General features: G+C 35.2%; 2 protein-coding genes across 5 annotated transcripts in view; both read left to right on the forward strand.

Moving 5' to 3' along the window:
* Positions 1-9,803, forward strand: part of Rhp (GTP-Rho-binding protein rhophilin) — a 111,056-nt gene extending 101,253 nt beyond the window's left edge. For all 3 annotated transcript variants that reach the window (XM_076404267.1, XM_076404264.1, XM_076404265.1), the window contains exons 5-7: positions 3,470-3,881; positions 6,088-6,485; positions 9,052-9,803. In XM_076404267.1, the coding sequence (XP_076260382.1) occupies positions 3,470-3,881; positions 6,088-6,485; positions 9,052-9,653 (1,412 nt within the window). In that variant the 3' untranslated portion in view covers positions 9,654-9,803. The remainder of the gene's footprint in view (positions 1-3,469; positions 3,882-6,087; positions 6,486-9,051) is intronic.
* Positions 9,804-12,906: 3,103 nt separating this feature from the next.
* The window catches only part of LOC143196521 (NACHT and WD repeat domain-containing protein 2), a 35,857-nt gene continuing 33,083 nt past the window's right edge, over positions 12,907-15,680 (forward strand). For both annotated transcript variants that reach the window (XM_076404256.1, XM_076404257.1), the window contains exon 1: positions 12,907-14,144. In XM_076404256.1, coding sequence (XP_076260371.1) covers positions 14,077-14,144 — 68 coding nt within the window. In that variant the 5' untranslated portion in view covers positions 12,907-14,076. The remainder of the gene's footprint in view (positions 14,145-15,680) is intronic.

The following is a 15,680-nucleotide window of genomic DNA, read 5'->3' on the forward strand; positions in this document are numbered from 1 at the left end:
ATTGTAGCCAGAAAAAATTAAAGTATCACCGTAAAAGCGGCACAGAACTCAACACTCACTTGAGTAATACTATTTCAACAAGAACAGTACCGCACGGAAGGACTGCAATAGTGAAAACCTTTACAATGGAAGCCATGGCTAAGTGCTGCAATATTATCCATAAGCAGTAGTAATAATAAAACCTTGATTATTATAATAATGTAGTATGGTTAGATAAATCATCGTTTACATACAAACAAAGAGACCCAAAAGAAATCTAGGACCAGAATTTCCTGATTCCTACAGTCAAGATTAGGGGAGGTTCCGTTATTATTTGAGTTGTAATACTGTAGTATTGAGCTGGTCATCTCATTCACTTCACTGGCCGGATTACTGCAAATGAATATCTCGATATTCTCAATGATGAAGTTCTTGGCATATTGTTGCTAAACACTGCCATATTCCAAGATGATAGTGTACCGATACACATAGTTTACAGTCTTGGTTTGAGGAGTATCAAAATATCATAAAGCATCTTCCGTGGCCAGCGTAATCACCAAACGTCAACAAAATTAAATCGTTATGGGGATAGAGTTTTAGAGCAGAAAATGAGAAGTAGATTGGTACAAATATGGGAACCCGTTGGATACTATTTATGTTAGACACTCTACGAATCTATTCCGCCAAGAATTGCGATTTTAAAAGTAAAACTCAACATTTTATAATTTTTTCACCCAGTCCGGTTACTGGCGTAACTGGGATCACTATACCTGTCGGATTTTGCATTCTTACCTAAGGACAATCACAAATGTTAAACAATTACAAACGACGAAAATTTACGACCATGCCCCAGCAGGATTCGAACCCGCGACTAACGCAAGAGTAGGACAGTAGTCCTGTCGCCTTTACCACTGCGCCAACTAAGCCGGGCATTTATTAATAAATAAATATTATATATGTCAGTATTATATATTATATGTCAGTATTATATATTATATGTGTCAGTATTTTGTTTATCCACTTTATATCGATACATATTTGCTATGATCTATATTTAATTCAGTTCATATAGTATATTCTTAATTTAGAAGTCATTGAATGTTTGTATTTAGGATTATAGTACCAATGTCAAATAACAGCTAAATCAAATATCCAAATTATGTTCTACCGATTCTATTGACATTTTCTAGTCATTTTAAACACTTGAATACGTCTGAACTGTTTTTATCCAACAATATCAACGTCAGAATTGATAACCGCATTTAAACAGCAGCATTATAAGCACAAATTTACTGATGTTAAGTAACGCTTCATAGGGAAACAATAAATTATATCTTATCTGGCCTAGCCTACTAGTTTACATTTTGAAACTACCAAAAATGTAGGTCAAAACTATATTCATAATGTAGACGTGTTTTCAGTAGGTGTCTTACAAGACAGCCTCTCATTTACAGACAATTAAATGGGATTGCACAACCTAACTGTAAAGTTAGTAGAATTTGCGATGGGCTGCGAAAATATTTTTCATGGTATTGTTAATCGAATCTCGATGTTTGTTTTTACAACGGCTGTTGATGTCCCAAATTTATAAATAATTTTAAAATAAAAGAGTCACCTGATATAAATCGATAAATATTAATAGAAATCGATAAAAGATCAATTATTTTAGAGCTCTACTGTTTTAAAAGTTCAAATATAATTTTAGGTAATAATAAATATACCAATAAGTATATCGACGTGAGTTTTTATTACTTTGTATCATAAATATTAAGTAAACACCTCTATATCTATGAGATCTCTATGAATATATTTATCACAAATATTTGAAACTCATATCTTTGGGGTAAGTTATATGGCTCGGTGAATGGAGGTAAAACGAAATGAAACGACCTATATACAGCGGATCTACTGACTATAAAAATTACTACTGTGGCATCATATGCTGACAACACAACCATCTTAGTATCTCACGAAGATGACCAATAACAGCATCTAGGAACCTCTCGACACACCTTTATAAAATACAACTGTAGCTGAAGACATCGCGTATTAAAGCAAATGATAACAAATAGGATTCAGTCTGCGTGGAAGAACATGTCCCCGGTGAATATCAACAATTGTCAACTTATCCAAGCCAAGGATGCTAAATATCTTTATATGCATCTAGACTGACGCCTAACCTGGAAAACCAGATAATTACTAAAGGAAAACAACTTGGACTTATGGGGGCAAATACAAGTTATCATTAGATAACAAAATATTGCTATACGAATCAATACTTACTGCAATACTTAATACTAGTACTGCTAGCCAATCTAATATAACCATTGTATGTCTCTAATGTAGTGACACAACACCATATAACTCTAGAACCCATAACAAGGGTAACTTAAAATGTTAGCGTTAAGAACTTTAAAAGATTGTCAGACAATTGCAGTCAATCAGCTAAATGTGCGATGTGATTGGTAGTAAAGTGCATAGACTAAAACGTTTAACACCATATGATCTGGTTATAGAGTATATATATAGACTTAAAATAACAGTTAGAATAGGAGTTAGGGTGTTGGCCACCGAAAAAAATATCAATATTTCGATATATCGATATATTAAAAAATACTGATATATCGTTTTCGATATTTCTAAAAGTATAGATATATCTATATATTGGAGAAAAAAATATATCGATATGTTTTTTGCAACAAGTATAAAAAATGTCGATATTTTACAAAAAATATTTCGATATATATATGGAAAAATATATAGAAAAAATAAAAATAGTGAAATATTAGAAGAGGTTTATTAAAAATCATATTTAATTTATTTTGAAAAAATATCGGCTAAAAATATCGATATATCCTTATATCGATGTTTTTTCTGCATCCCTAATGGGAGTAACTAATTAAGATAATATTTTACACAATATCACTTAATGTAGTTATTTACAATATGTCATGAATATATTATAATCAGTAGAAATGCTTATTACCCCCTGGACATATTGTTGAACCACTAAGTATAATAATTTTTATAATAGTATACTTCAATATTTTTCCTTATCATCAAGTTAATATTATCATAATTTGTCTTTTATTAAGTTTTTACATGCATTGTGATAATTTATTCTCTTTAATCGCCATAATTTTATCACATAATCTAAGTATAACATTTTTTCGTCAAATTATGTGTAAACGAAACATTTTTTGCCATTTTTTGAGTAGAACTTGAGATATTATGTCGACCGTTCCGAAAAAAACAGTTTCGAGGAAAATACGTTTAAAGCTTAGTTTTTAAATACCGCCTCACCAAACCACATCTACGAAAATAATTCAAATTTTGAAAAATTCTTTCAAGATCGTATTTTAATTTGTACAAAATAAAGGATTAAGGTTTGAAATATCCCCTTAAAGTTGTCCTCAGCTATGTAAATGTAACTGTTTACCTTCTGAAAAATGAAATATGAATATTACAAGAAGCATTTTTCTCCTTTCAGGCGTACCGTCGTGCCAAAGAACCGTCGCTTTCGAGAAGGCGTGCGTTTTATTCAACATGGGAGCCATCTACACTCAGATCGGAGCGAAACAGGATCGTTCGACGGCCAAAGGACTGGACGCAGCGGTGGACAATTTTCTCAGAGCGGCCGGTACGTTCAGATACATACACGAAAACTTCACCAACGCTCCTTCTATGGACCTTGGACCAGAAATACTCGAGATGTTGGTTCAGTTGATGTTGGCCCAGGCCAGGGAGTGTCTTTTGGAGAAGCTCCAACTGCAATCGGAAGAGAATCGATCCATTGATGTGTGTCTCGATTTGGCTCAAGAGGCTGCCGAACTTGCGGAATGTTATGGTCATGTACACGAGTTGATTTCAAATGACGCGGTGCATGATTATGTGGCTTATAGGTAAAATAATTTGTGTTTAACATATTTATAGCAATGATATATTAGCATTACTACATTTCGCAATACAACTTCTTGTAGAAACTTACTTATATAAAATATATAGCTTGATAACATAACTTTTCGTATATTCTATGATACATACGAGGGGGAATCAAATATAAACGGTAATTTTTCTATTTAGCTTAGCACGTAATTGCGATCTAGAGGATTCGATTCTCGAGTCTTATTTGGTTTATGAGGAGGGGGGAAATTAGTGTGGGTAGGAGCTGTGCTTGATTTTCTACAACCATGACTGCGCGAAGTACGTTCGTCTGTTGCACAACGCATCCTCATAAAATGTTTACCCAATGAAGGCCTTGTAAAATTTTGGAAACCATTGGAAAATTTCACTCGTTTGTTCGGGGATGCTACACTGTCTCACAATCGAGTGTATACGTGGGTCAGAGAATTCAGGGACGGGCAAGAACGTGTCGAAAATGAAAGTCATGATGGACAGCCACGAACATATCTACCAAATGTCAATATCCGTGCTGTTCTAGAACATATTAAATGTGATGGCCGGTTAAAGATTGGAGAAATCTCATAAGTGATCCATCATCATTAATCAATTTGACTTTAGAGAAATTAATACTTGCTGAGTTCCAAGGTTTTTTAAGGAATCAATTGGAATAAATGCACTGGGAAACCCTTGGGCCTTATGGCCTTGACTTGTCACCTTGTGATTGTTTTTTGTTTGTGCCCTTGAAAGAATCACTTGGAGGTAAAATATTTGGAAATGAAGAAGTAGAAGAGTATGTGCGCAATTGGCTGACAGCTCGCCCTCAAACTTTTTATAAAGAATGGATATTCAAACTTCCAAATCAGTGGCACCAGTACGCAGAACACGGAGGTAACTACATTGAAAAATGTTAAATGATTAGTTTATGTATGATCAGTAACTTTATTTTACAACATTACCATTTAATTATTTAATATTTGTAAAATAATAATTTTCCATTTGGTATTAATGAGTAATTCAGTGTACAGACGCTAAGGATGAATGGGTCAAAATTGCATTTCCGGCATTTATTACTTTTGTTGCTTGGTTTGAGGAAATCTGCATATTTCAATTGTCAGTTTTGATCTTTGCCATTGATCACGAACTGGAGGACCAAAAAATATTGACCACAATGAGTTACAATACTTGTTGGATGCAAACTTGAACAATCAAATAACTTTCTAGCAGGAAAATGGCTACTACAAGAATTTACTGAAAATGCTAATTCGAACCATTTCAACATCGTGGTTTTATTTCTGTCAACCAAAAAAGAAGACTTTTCTGTCTCGTATGGTGACTGTTAATAAAACGTGGATCTACTTGTCATAGTAATCATGCAAAAAGTCCTGGGGTCACATCGTCACTGAAGCAGTATATTCATGATCATAAATGTCATGGTCATACATATGATGAAATCATAAGGTGTCCTGTATAAGCTGCTAATCCAAATAAAGATTTTACTACAGATGTCTGCCGATGTCAACTGAACAAACCGAACGACGTACATTTTCAGAAAAGGCTAGCTATAACAAGTAACAGCTGCATAATCATCCCTCTGTATGATAACGCTTGACCACAGCTTCCAAAAGTTGTAAAAGATTTACTGTTGCAGCTCAAATGGGATATTCTGCTTCACTCAGCGTAATCACGAGGCATAGCCTCTTTTGATTATCACTTGTTTAAATTGAGTCATCATGGCTTGACTAACACACTGTTTCTAAATACTAAAGAAGTTAGAAAATGCTGTTTTAGCATCGTGATTTCTACACACTACAGCCATATTATCAAAAAGGAAAAAAAAAGAAAAAAGAAAAGAAAAAAGCTGTTGGAAATGGTGTGATATTGAGTATTTTGATTAATATATATTAAACCATCTTTATTGAAACTTTTTAAAGTAGATTTTTAGTGAATTAGTTAATATTAAATAAAAAATCTGAATCTAAACAATAATAATTCATAAAGAATTGATGAGAAAGTAACAGTAATAAGATATAGCCTCTGTCACCGAACAGTGATTTATGTAGAATAGTCTTTATCCATATTTAGAATTGTCGATGAAGAAATTAAAACTTCCAACAAATAAAGTATATTTAGAACGTAATTGCTAAACTAATAATTTTAATACTTTTTACACCAGTAATATGTAACGATATTTATTATTTGTTCTAGTTGGATTTCATTGACGCAAGTGAAGAGAGAGTATTACACCAGCCTGGCGCACTGCCATGCGGCTAGTGGCGTTCTCCACCCCGAAGCCGCCCAAATGACTGCTGCCACCAAGGAAGTGCTCCAGTTTCTCCACGTCCAGAGCTCCGAAACTACCCAACTTGACATCACCACTCCCAAAGATGATAACGAATGCCGTATTCTAGGTCGGGCACATCTACGGGAGGCTCTGGTGTTACAGGAGGAATGCCAAAGACAACACAGAATGTGTAGGGAATTGAGGGGCAAACACGCTCTGGCTTCGGTTCTTCGGAACGCTCATAAAAAGGCACTGCACGCTTTCACCCTTACAGAAACCGAAGATGATTTCAGTGATATGTTGGATCCTCCTCATATACAACGTAAGCATTTTTTTTTTCGGTGACTTTAGTTGTTATGCCATAAGTTTTCTTAACCATAATGTAAAATGTATTACACATCAACATGATATACATTTAACTATTAGTAAGTAGTTACTACACAATACTGCAGAGTACACCCAGAGTAGTATCATAGTGCTCAAGTGTACAAGATTATTACACATGCTAAACCATATTACCAATGTTAACCAGTAAATAGATCTTCATATATGAAGTATTTCAATTAATTAGCACCAAGTGAAAGGTACTTCTACCATGCATTAAATATAATATGTATCTCTTGGTATTAAAACAATTGTAAATTTTCATGCAACATTAATATCTTGAAGTTTTCTTAGTTTATTAAGAGGTTTTATGAAGCAATGTTATACTAATGTGTTATTTACTAATTACCATTGAAATGGTATCAGAAAGTAATATAACATTAATTGCTTACAGTTGCGGTAAATTGGATCATTAATATTTTAACAAGTTAATCTGCTATATCAATAATATACCCACTGAGAATATTTAATGAGTTTCATTTGTTGTTTCCGTGTATAGTGGTATTTATGATTACCTTTTTACCTTTCTATAAGGACTATTTTTGAAGGTTTACTGTAAATTCAAGGCTTATGGAATAATGCATGTATTATTATTATTTAAAACATAATTCATTAACAACCAATACTTTTTTTCTGATTCGAATTAATCAATCAGACGACTTTTGCTGCACAAACCAACAGATAATATCTACTCTTGAGTACAGGCTTTTCTATAGTCTTTCACTGTGATTAGTACTATCCTACTTGTATGTAAATTTTCGGCAACTCATGTTGTCAGTACATTGACTGATAATCTTCCAAAATTATTCTAGCTGTTATATGTCTGACTCAATTTCATATTCTTCTATCTATCGAAGCATTCTTTCATCTTGCGCTGTTTGTCTCACGAAAAATTAAAATCAATGCCTTCTACGTATTTCCACAGCACAAATGACAAGAGAGTACATTACTTTTCTAACGGATTTTCTATATATACTGCATAACTTAAAACATATCATATTCGAAGACAAAGTATTGGGCAAATAACAAGCGGTGTAAAAATTTTGACATACGTATGCTAGTGTAGAAGATTAATACAGATTTTTCTCAAATTTTACACTTATTTTCGCTGAAAGTTATACATATTAATCACTCCCATGGTGGATTCTTTGGATTACTTTTTTTTTACCAGGATATTATTTGTAATTCACACTTTTTTATAGATGTAATATATCTTCTTGATGCTTTTGACTAAAACTATTTCTCATATAGTAATTCATTGTAACAGATGAAGCGGGTATTTTGTTGTAGATGATAAATCTGGGAATGGCTAGTGACGTTTTTAGTTAAGTTCAGTCTCAGCTGATATTACTGAAAAAACACTTCTGCGATTTCTGATTACAATGATCTCTCCTGTGTAATTTATTTTTCGATTCTGCTTTTTGTAAAATGACCACACATTCTGCTTCCATATCCACTTGTTTAGTTGTTTTCATGTAAATTAATATTTTATTCTACATCCATTCTTAATCCATTAACGTCTGTCCATTTGTTTATTGGTGCTTATCGCTTATGATCAAACTAATGAAAATAAGCCAATTGCATTCAATATTTATGTAACTGATTGATATATTTAATTACTAAGTCATTTAGGTTTGGTGTTTTGTTCACATCTGATGGTTAGTAGGTTGGTTTACCTAGTAGATAAGTATACATACAAGGCTGGTTTAATTGAATCGTATGTTTCAAAATGTCTAGTTATTTCCAGTTAGAATATGAGCCCTATAAATTAATTTTAAAATATTTACAATAGATGGTATTATTATGTATTAAATCGCATCGGGTACATTTGTATCGAACTTTATGTTGCAGTCAGGCTGACAAGATTCACTTTCAGTATGTCATTCCGTCGAAGTGCGAATAAAAAATATTATCAGTGCTTTGAAAATGTCTGAATTTGTACCGTGTAAATTGCACTTTCGGGAAGTTTAACTTTTTTTAATTCAATCGACTATAATTGATGCGTTTGTGTCGAGCACTGTGCGAAAAAATGGCCGGAATACGAGCAACAATGTTATTCTTCAGCATGATAACGCTCGACTGCATATTGCAAAACCGGTGAAAATATTTTTGAAAAAAATTACAATGGGAAGTCCTATCCCACTCGCCGTATTCTCCAGACCTTGGTCCTTCTGATTACTTGTTCCGTAATATGAGTCGTGACCTGTCTCAAGTGAAGCAGCTCTACACTTCTTATGAAGATTCCAAAAATTGGTCGATTCGTGGCTAACCTCAAAAGATACATCGTTCTTTCCATATGGAATCCGTAAATTGTCTGAAAGGTAGGAAAAAGTAGCGGCTATCGATGGACAATCCTTTGAATAAAATACATTGTATCGATTTAACATAACAAATCAAAGTAAAAAAATCTTTAAAACTAATTGATAGGCCTAATATAATAATATATGTAGATTAGCATAACTTTAATTGTCTCCTAGATCTTTAAAGTTTCGTTTCTGTTACAGCGGGAACCAAATTCCAGCTGTCGTTGACAGCTCCAGATTTTGCCCAATACCGAGTCACCGACCTGTTCCGTAGCCTCGGACCTATCGCCATCTTCTCCGCCAAGCGTCACTGGTCAGCACCCAGACTGGTCCAGTTACACCGAGGTCGTTCCGACGATGGTTTCGGCTTCTCAGTGCGCGGCGACGCCCCCGTTAACATCGCCGTCGTCGAACCCGGATCCCTGGCGGAGTTCGCCGGCGTCAAGGAGGGAGATTTCATCGTCAGCATCGCCGATCTCGACGTCAAATGGGCGTCCCACGACGAGGTGGTGACGCTGATAAAATCATCCGGCGACAGCATCAACCTCAAACTGGTCACACCCATGGATCGCAACTACCTGAAGACCGGGAAACCGATCCAGCAAGTCAAAGGATCCCTCTCGACTAACACCAGCAGTAGCAGCAGCAGTAGCTCATCCAGCTGCATGTCTAGTCCGGCCGGATCAATCATGCACCACGTCACCAATTCCAACGGCAAGAAACTGAACTGGAATCCCTTCAAGCGCAACCACTCTGCCGGACGCGAACCGAAAGACTTTCTCGACAACGTCATCTTGCGATAGTGGACTGTTCGGACTGATCTTCTAGTTGTCTATTTCAAATTTTATCGTTATTCGAGTTTTAATTTATTTTAGATGTAAGTTTTAAGATTGTAATCGATATAAGGCATATTGTTATGTACAGTGAAATAATAAATAAATATTTTTTAAAACAGATTTAATTAACATTAATCGTTTATTTTAGTACTACTATGTTCTACATTTTAAATAAAATAAATAAACCACTTTAACAACTGACTAAATTTTCACACTATATACTGCCCAATACATCTAAAATGTATTGTCAGTAAAGTATGCATTTAAATGACATTAATACTTATGTTATATTGGTATTGTGTAAAAAAATCAATCCATAGTCGGTACTCAGGACACGTCCTCCTGTCTATTTCTCAACTAATTGGTTATTGTTGGTGACGCGGGACTTCACGACTTCAACAATGTTAATCTTTTTCAGGTCGTTTCCGATTATCTTGATCCATATCTTTTTAGGAGCTTTCATTCGCCACAGAAGTCTGTGGGTCCACTTTTCACTCGATAGTCATGCCCTGATGATTGTAAGATGCGCCTCTGAATTTGTTTCTCTAATCGTCTCATATTAATATATTTTAGAGATAATCAAATAGAATTTGCCTCAAACGTCACATTTGAAAGTCTTCTATCAAGACGTCTTAATAGAATCTTTCCTCATTTAATTATCAAGCCATATAGTTCTGTGGTGCGAACTATACCATGAGGAAGACTAGGAGCGTCAACATCTGTATCAGTCAATATAGTGCTATCATCAGCAAACATCAGATCAGTCAAATAATTTGTAACATCATATTGAACGCCATTTCTGTTTTTAAACACTTTTCGCTTAATATTTTCCATATTTTCATATTATAGTTCCATGTATTTGCCTATTTGTCCATATTTTTCCCTATTAAGTAAATTTTAATAAACAAAAGACAAACTTAAGATACATAACAATAAAAAAAATTTACAGCTAGTTCAAATATTCACAAAATATTTAAGAAAATATAAATACATTCCTTATACTTAGATATTTTAAAACTTTTTAAAGAAATTATCTGTAAGCTTATTTTGTTGTCATTTAATAGTGTTGCTTTTAAATACTAATTTACTAATATTTTGAAAGTATTCCATTTATATTTACAACATGAGAGCAGATAGCATGCCGTTTTTAACCGACTGCAACAAACGAGGAGGTTCTATATGTTTTATTTCAAATAATCAGATATTAGTGTATAATGTTATTGCTGAAGTGATATAACGCAAAAATCGGAAGTAGTTCAGTGCAAAAGCCATTCAGTTTGCTTCTTAAGCACTCACCATATGAGAAGTTGAAGAAACGTTGTAAGAAACTGTTTATATGGTGTAATGAATTGAACGTTAAGCTTACACACGGAGGTCGCGGGTTCGATTGCCAACAGGGCAGCAGTTTTTTTGTTCTAGTTTGATTGAAACATTTGTCAAATCATCTAGACTAGGTAGCAGACCAGGGTCTGAAATGTTCCTTATTTTCAATCATTGTTTCTTTACTTCTATGTTTCCTCATACGGGATATACTTTTACTTGGGCTATCCATTGTAATACTTAATAAAATAATTGCGTAATTTATTGAGTAAATATTTAACTCTAAAAAGAGAAAAATGAAATATTTTTAACAAAAAACGTCGATTCGCATTTTTCCATAAAAAAATTCGCATTAAACTCTCTTAGGTCTCATCAACTTATTTACAATAATATTAACGTGTACACTGGCATCGTACTCTGTCTTTACACTAACGCTACAGTACACTAGCTCAAAAGGCTTATTCCTCTTTCCTGCTTCACATTAACGACTTTGTTTATGATTCTGAATGATGTTCATACAGGACTTCTTTCTTCTTCTAGATATAAGTCTTCCAGCATATCTTCGCATCCAATGTAATTCCTAACCATGCAAATCAATATTAATGTGTTGATTTGTCTCATATGTAAAATGTACGTAAACTTATTGTCCATCTCTTATCGAACTGTTAATTTTATTTACTGGCGTGTATTGCTGCTGCCTCGATCTTTATTAACTTAATAATTTCCTTCATTTCCATCTTTTTATATTCCAGAAATATTGAAAAATTACTAGATTCTTATGATGAAAAGCAGACACGTTTTGTATCAGATCATATATAATTTCCAATTCCTTGTTAACTATTAAATTTCGTAAAAATAAATTTATTAGATCGCACTATTACAGCATTATAAAGCTCCCATTTCACTTACACTCTGGTGGATCCATTTGACTCACACCAAGTATGGATCACACTAAAAAGAAAATTCGCTATATTTTACAGTCTTTCTTCCATACGGGTGACACCCGAATGAAAATCTGACTTATGTTCATGATTGTGTAAGAACCAATCAAGCGTAGTTTTGATTTAGTCGATCCCATGAAATACGATCTAATGAAATCATGAAAATGACCAAGTGCGTTCCTCATATAAGCGCTAGTTCTATTGTCCAGGAGATAAACTTTGCACAAGAAACTGTTTGAGACAATTTGGAAAAATGGGGATACAAGCTGGTGACCAATACAAAATCGATCTATTTCTGAAGGTGACTAACAATCATAATTCTCATGGAAAAAAAATCAGGTAAAATTGACGACCAGAGAGGTTTTATTGTACATGGGCAAACTCTTAATTCGAACTTTCACTATGAACAATTGAACACCTACTAATAACCAAGAATAATACTTGTTCCTGCCTATGGCGAACTATTTTGCTGATGAAAAACTTGCCTCAAGAAAGAGTTATGAAAATCGGCTGTCCCACCAGGTGGTCCCCATGATTTTTCTCGCTTTGGGATATCGTAATGAAATCACTTTTCATCACCATTAACAGTACAATGCGATAAACCTTTCAAATTTTACCATTAAATCAGCATTTCAGAAATGATCAAATGCTTTTCAATATGTCTTGGCACAAGCGATCGGAAATGGTTTCTTGTGTTACTCCCAACAATTATGCACAGTCTTCTTGCGTTTTACAGGAATCATCGTCAAATAATGCTCTCAAATCCTTGTCTTCATATTTGTTGGCTGTCACTGAATTGAAGCTGAAAACTGTCGGTCTTCGGCGTTAAAAGCGCAACTTTTAGAACTTCGAAACCAGTATTCACATATCGAAATCGACGGAGCCATAAATTTCATGTAACATTCGATGATCTTCAGCAGCCTTTTTCTTCAATTGAGGTCAAATATAAAAAGTTTGTGTGAAATGCGATTTATTCGGTACAAATTCAGACATTTTGACGCACTTAAATATTTTTTTTATGTAACATCTTTATTAGATACGCTTAGTACAATCTTAATTTACAATCAATTTATTACTACTTTTCCTATGTACTTGGATTAATTAAGAAGCAAGACGAGTGCGAGAAAATACATCAGTATATATTCCTCAATTATAAAATTATAATAACTTATAGCTATAGTTTACACTAAAAGTATACACTTTATATAAGTTCGTATGGTTTTGTTCGCTTCAATCTCCTAACATCCTGCGCGCTGTCCAGCAGTTGTATTGCTTCCACGTTAGTATGATTTAGTAATCCTCTTTCGTGTTTCATGGCGAAATCTTGGATAACTTCGCAAATCCATTTGATTTCCAGATCATCGTGCAGTTCTTCATTAGTTATATAGCGATAGGCATTGGTAATCAATCGAAGAACCTTGTTTTGATAGCGTTGTATGACTAGTTAATTTGAATTTTTAGTGCAACCCCATATTTACACCCCATAGGTCCAAATTGGCTTTATAATTGTATTATATATCAACCTCTTTGATTTTAGATCAACTTGAGAGTATTTTCCGACTAACCAGTATAGTTGTTTTATTTTGGTTCTAACGTGTTTTGCTTTTTGTCTAACGTGATGCACGTAAAAAATGTTGTGTTTACACTCAACGAAATGACTAATCGACTCTCGACACTTATCCGAGATTTATTTAAGCTTTGGTATCATCGATTTCAGGAAATATAAGGAAGAACGGCAACTACGCCGATTCCACTGAGTGTCCGCGACGCGCTTCCTCGATCGATCCGCCGCCGCCGCCGTCGCCGTCGTCGTCGTCTCGGCGCACTGACGTCACGTCACCATGCCAGTCCGACCGCTGGAAAATATTTATTTTCGTTCGGTGGCGTCCAGCTCCGTGAATTTCCTCGATCCGAAACTGTGATCAGAGCGTGCGACGTCGAGACAAGTCCATCCAGAAGGAAAACGGCGCGCGCGACCTCCCTCGCCGGCCCAAGCACCAGGTACCAGACCGACATGAACGGCGAAAGGGACGAACGTCGTCGCTCGTGAACGTAGCAGGAACCGTCGTAGTGCCAGCGGCCCGGTTCGAAGTGATGTAGTGCGAGTGGGTGAGATCGAGGCAACCATCATGGGCAACTCTTGCAGCAGCGGTCAGGCCCACAAGGACAAAGACAACATGTCCCAGAGGTCCGAGGAGTAAGTGAGACTTGTTGTTGTTTTTGTTGTTGATGATGCTGCCGTCGCTGGTCTTGTTTACGTCAGACGATCGGAACGACGATGACGATAGGAGCTGGTGGTGTTTATAGACGACGGCCAGGCTACGGACGAACAGGTGCTTCGCCGGCCGAATTCGATGCCGTGGCCTAGTTGTTCAAGGACGCGGTAATTAGGTCGGGACCTCCCGCTGACGTCACCGGCACGGCACGGCGGAAATATGAGTATTTCGGACGGGATCGTCCGACATTCCCGTTCTATGAACGCTTGACCGTATAGGAAACGTATTCGTGCGTAAACAAGTGGTTGCATCGGTGAATCCGAGCCGGATTGTTTCTTAACAGCTTCGTAAAAATAAATAATTCAATCACTCTTAATTTCCACATCACTTATAACTTTATTAATTAATCCATTAGTAATAGTTTTACGGAAATAACTAGCCCCAATATGTGCTTTAGTTGTGGCTTTTGAAATATTCCAATTAGAAAACACCACCTAACCAAACAAAACATACTGTTAAAATATCTTTTTAATGAAAGTATATTACTAAACCTTATTTTGAATACAGTGAATACAACTATAAACGCATCCTTGTTAATATATAATGATTATAAATTAATTTAGAGAAACACATTTGCAAATTCAACAAATTATTATACTTCATAGTACTAGCCTATAAATTAATTGTTAATTTTAAAGGTTTTACAACAGATGGTGTTACTGTGTACTAAATCGCATCGGGTACATTTGTAAACAACTTCATGTCCAACCCTCACTAACAGGCTTCACTTTTTAGTATATGTCATTTTCTCGCAATGTGAACAAAACTTTCAGTGAGTTAAAAGTGTCTGAATTTCTACCAAATAAAATGTATTTGCAGAAACTTACTTTTGTACTTCATTTTGAAGAAAAGGCCGTTGAAGGTCATCCAATGCTTTGTGAAGCTTATACCAATTATGCTCCATCGATTTCAATGTGTGAATACTAGTTTTGACGTTTTCAAAGTGGTGATTTTCAATCCGAAGACAAAACGCATTCTGGAAAACCCAAAAGAATAATGGGAATGGCTATCGACCACCACCTGTTGTTCGTTTAAGTCGAACACTACGCGAGAAAAGGGCGAAATATGAGTTAAGACCCTACAATGTTGTTAAGATCATGCACATCGAAAAACAAGCTTTGAGTGAGATGATTGAGATGTATGTTCGTGATATCTTACCACCTAAATAGCAAAATAAGAACAAAAGAGAACATACAAGTACGAAACTATCGGGAAAGAAGATGAGACGTAGGAAGTACGCTCGCGTTCAGCACCTTTGGGCAAAAGATCGGACTCGGGCTTGGGAGGTAATTGATGCTGACCAGCTTGAGAAGTCCGAGAAACTTATTCCAATCAACATCTTAGAGCCCTATTAGCGAGCACTTCTTACAAGAGAAACCGATGCAATGCCGGAGGACCGAAAATGTGAGAGCATAAAGTATGTACAGCATGATATGTACATCAGCATATATGTTACA

The sequence above is a fragment of the Rhynchophorus ferrugineus genome, unplaced genomic scaffold, assembly GCF_030347505.1.
Source record: "Rhynchophorus ferrugineus isolate W39M unplaced genomic scaffold, kcgeb_rfMv2 rfM4, whole genome shotgun sequence".
Lineage (NCBI taxonomy): Eukaryota > Metazoa > Arthropoda > Insecta > Coleoptera > Curculionidae > Rhynchophorus > Rhynchophorus ferrugineus.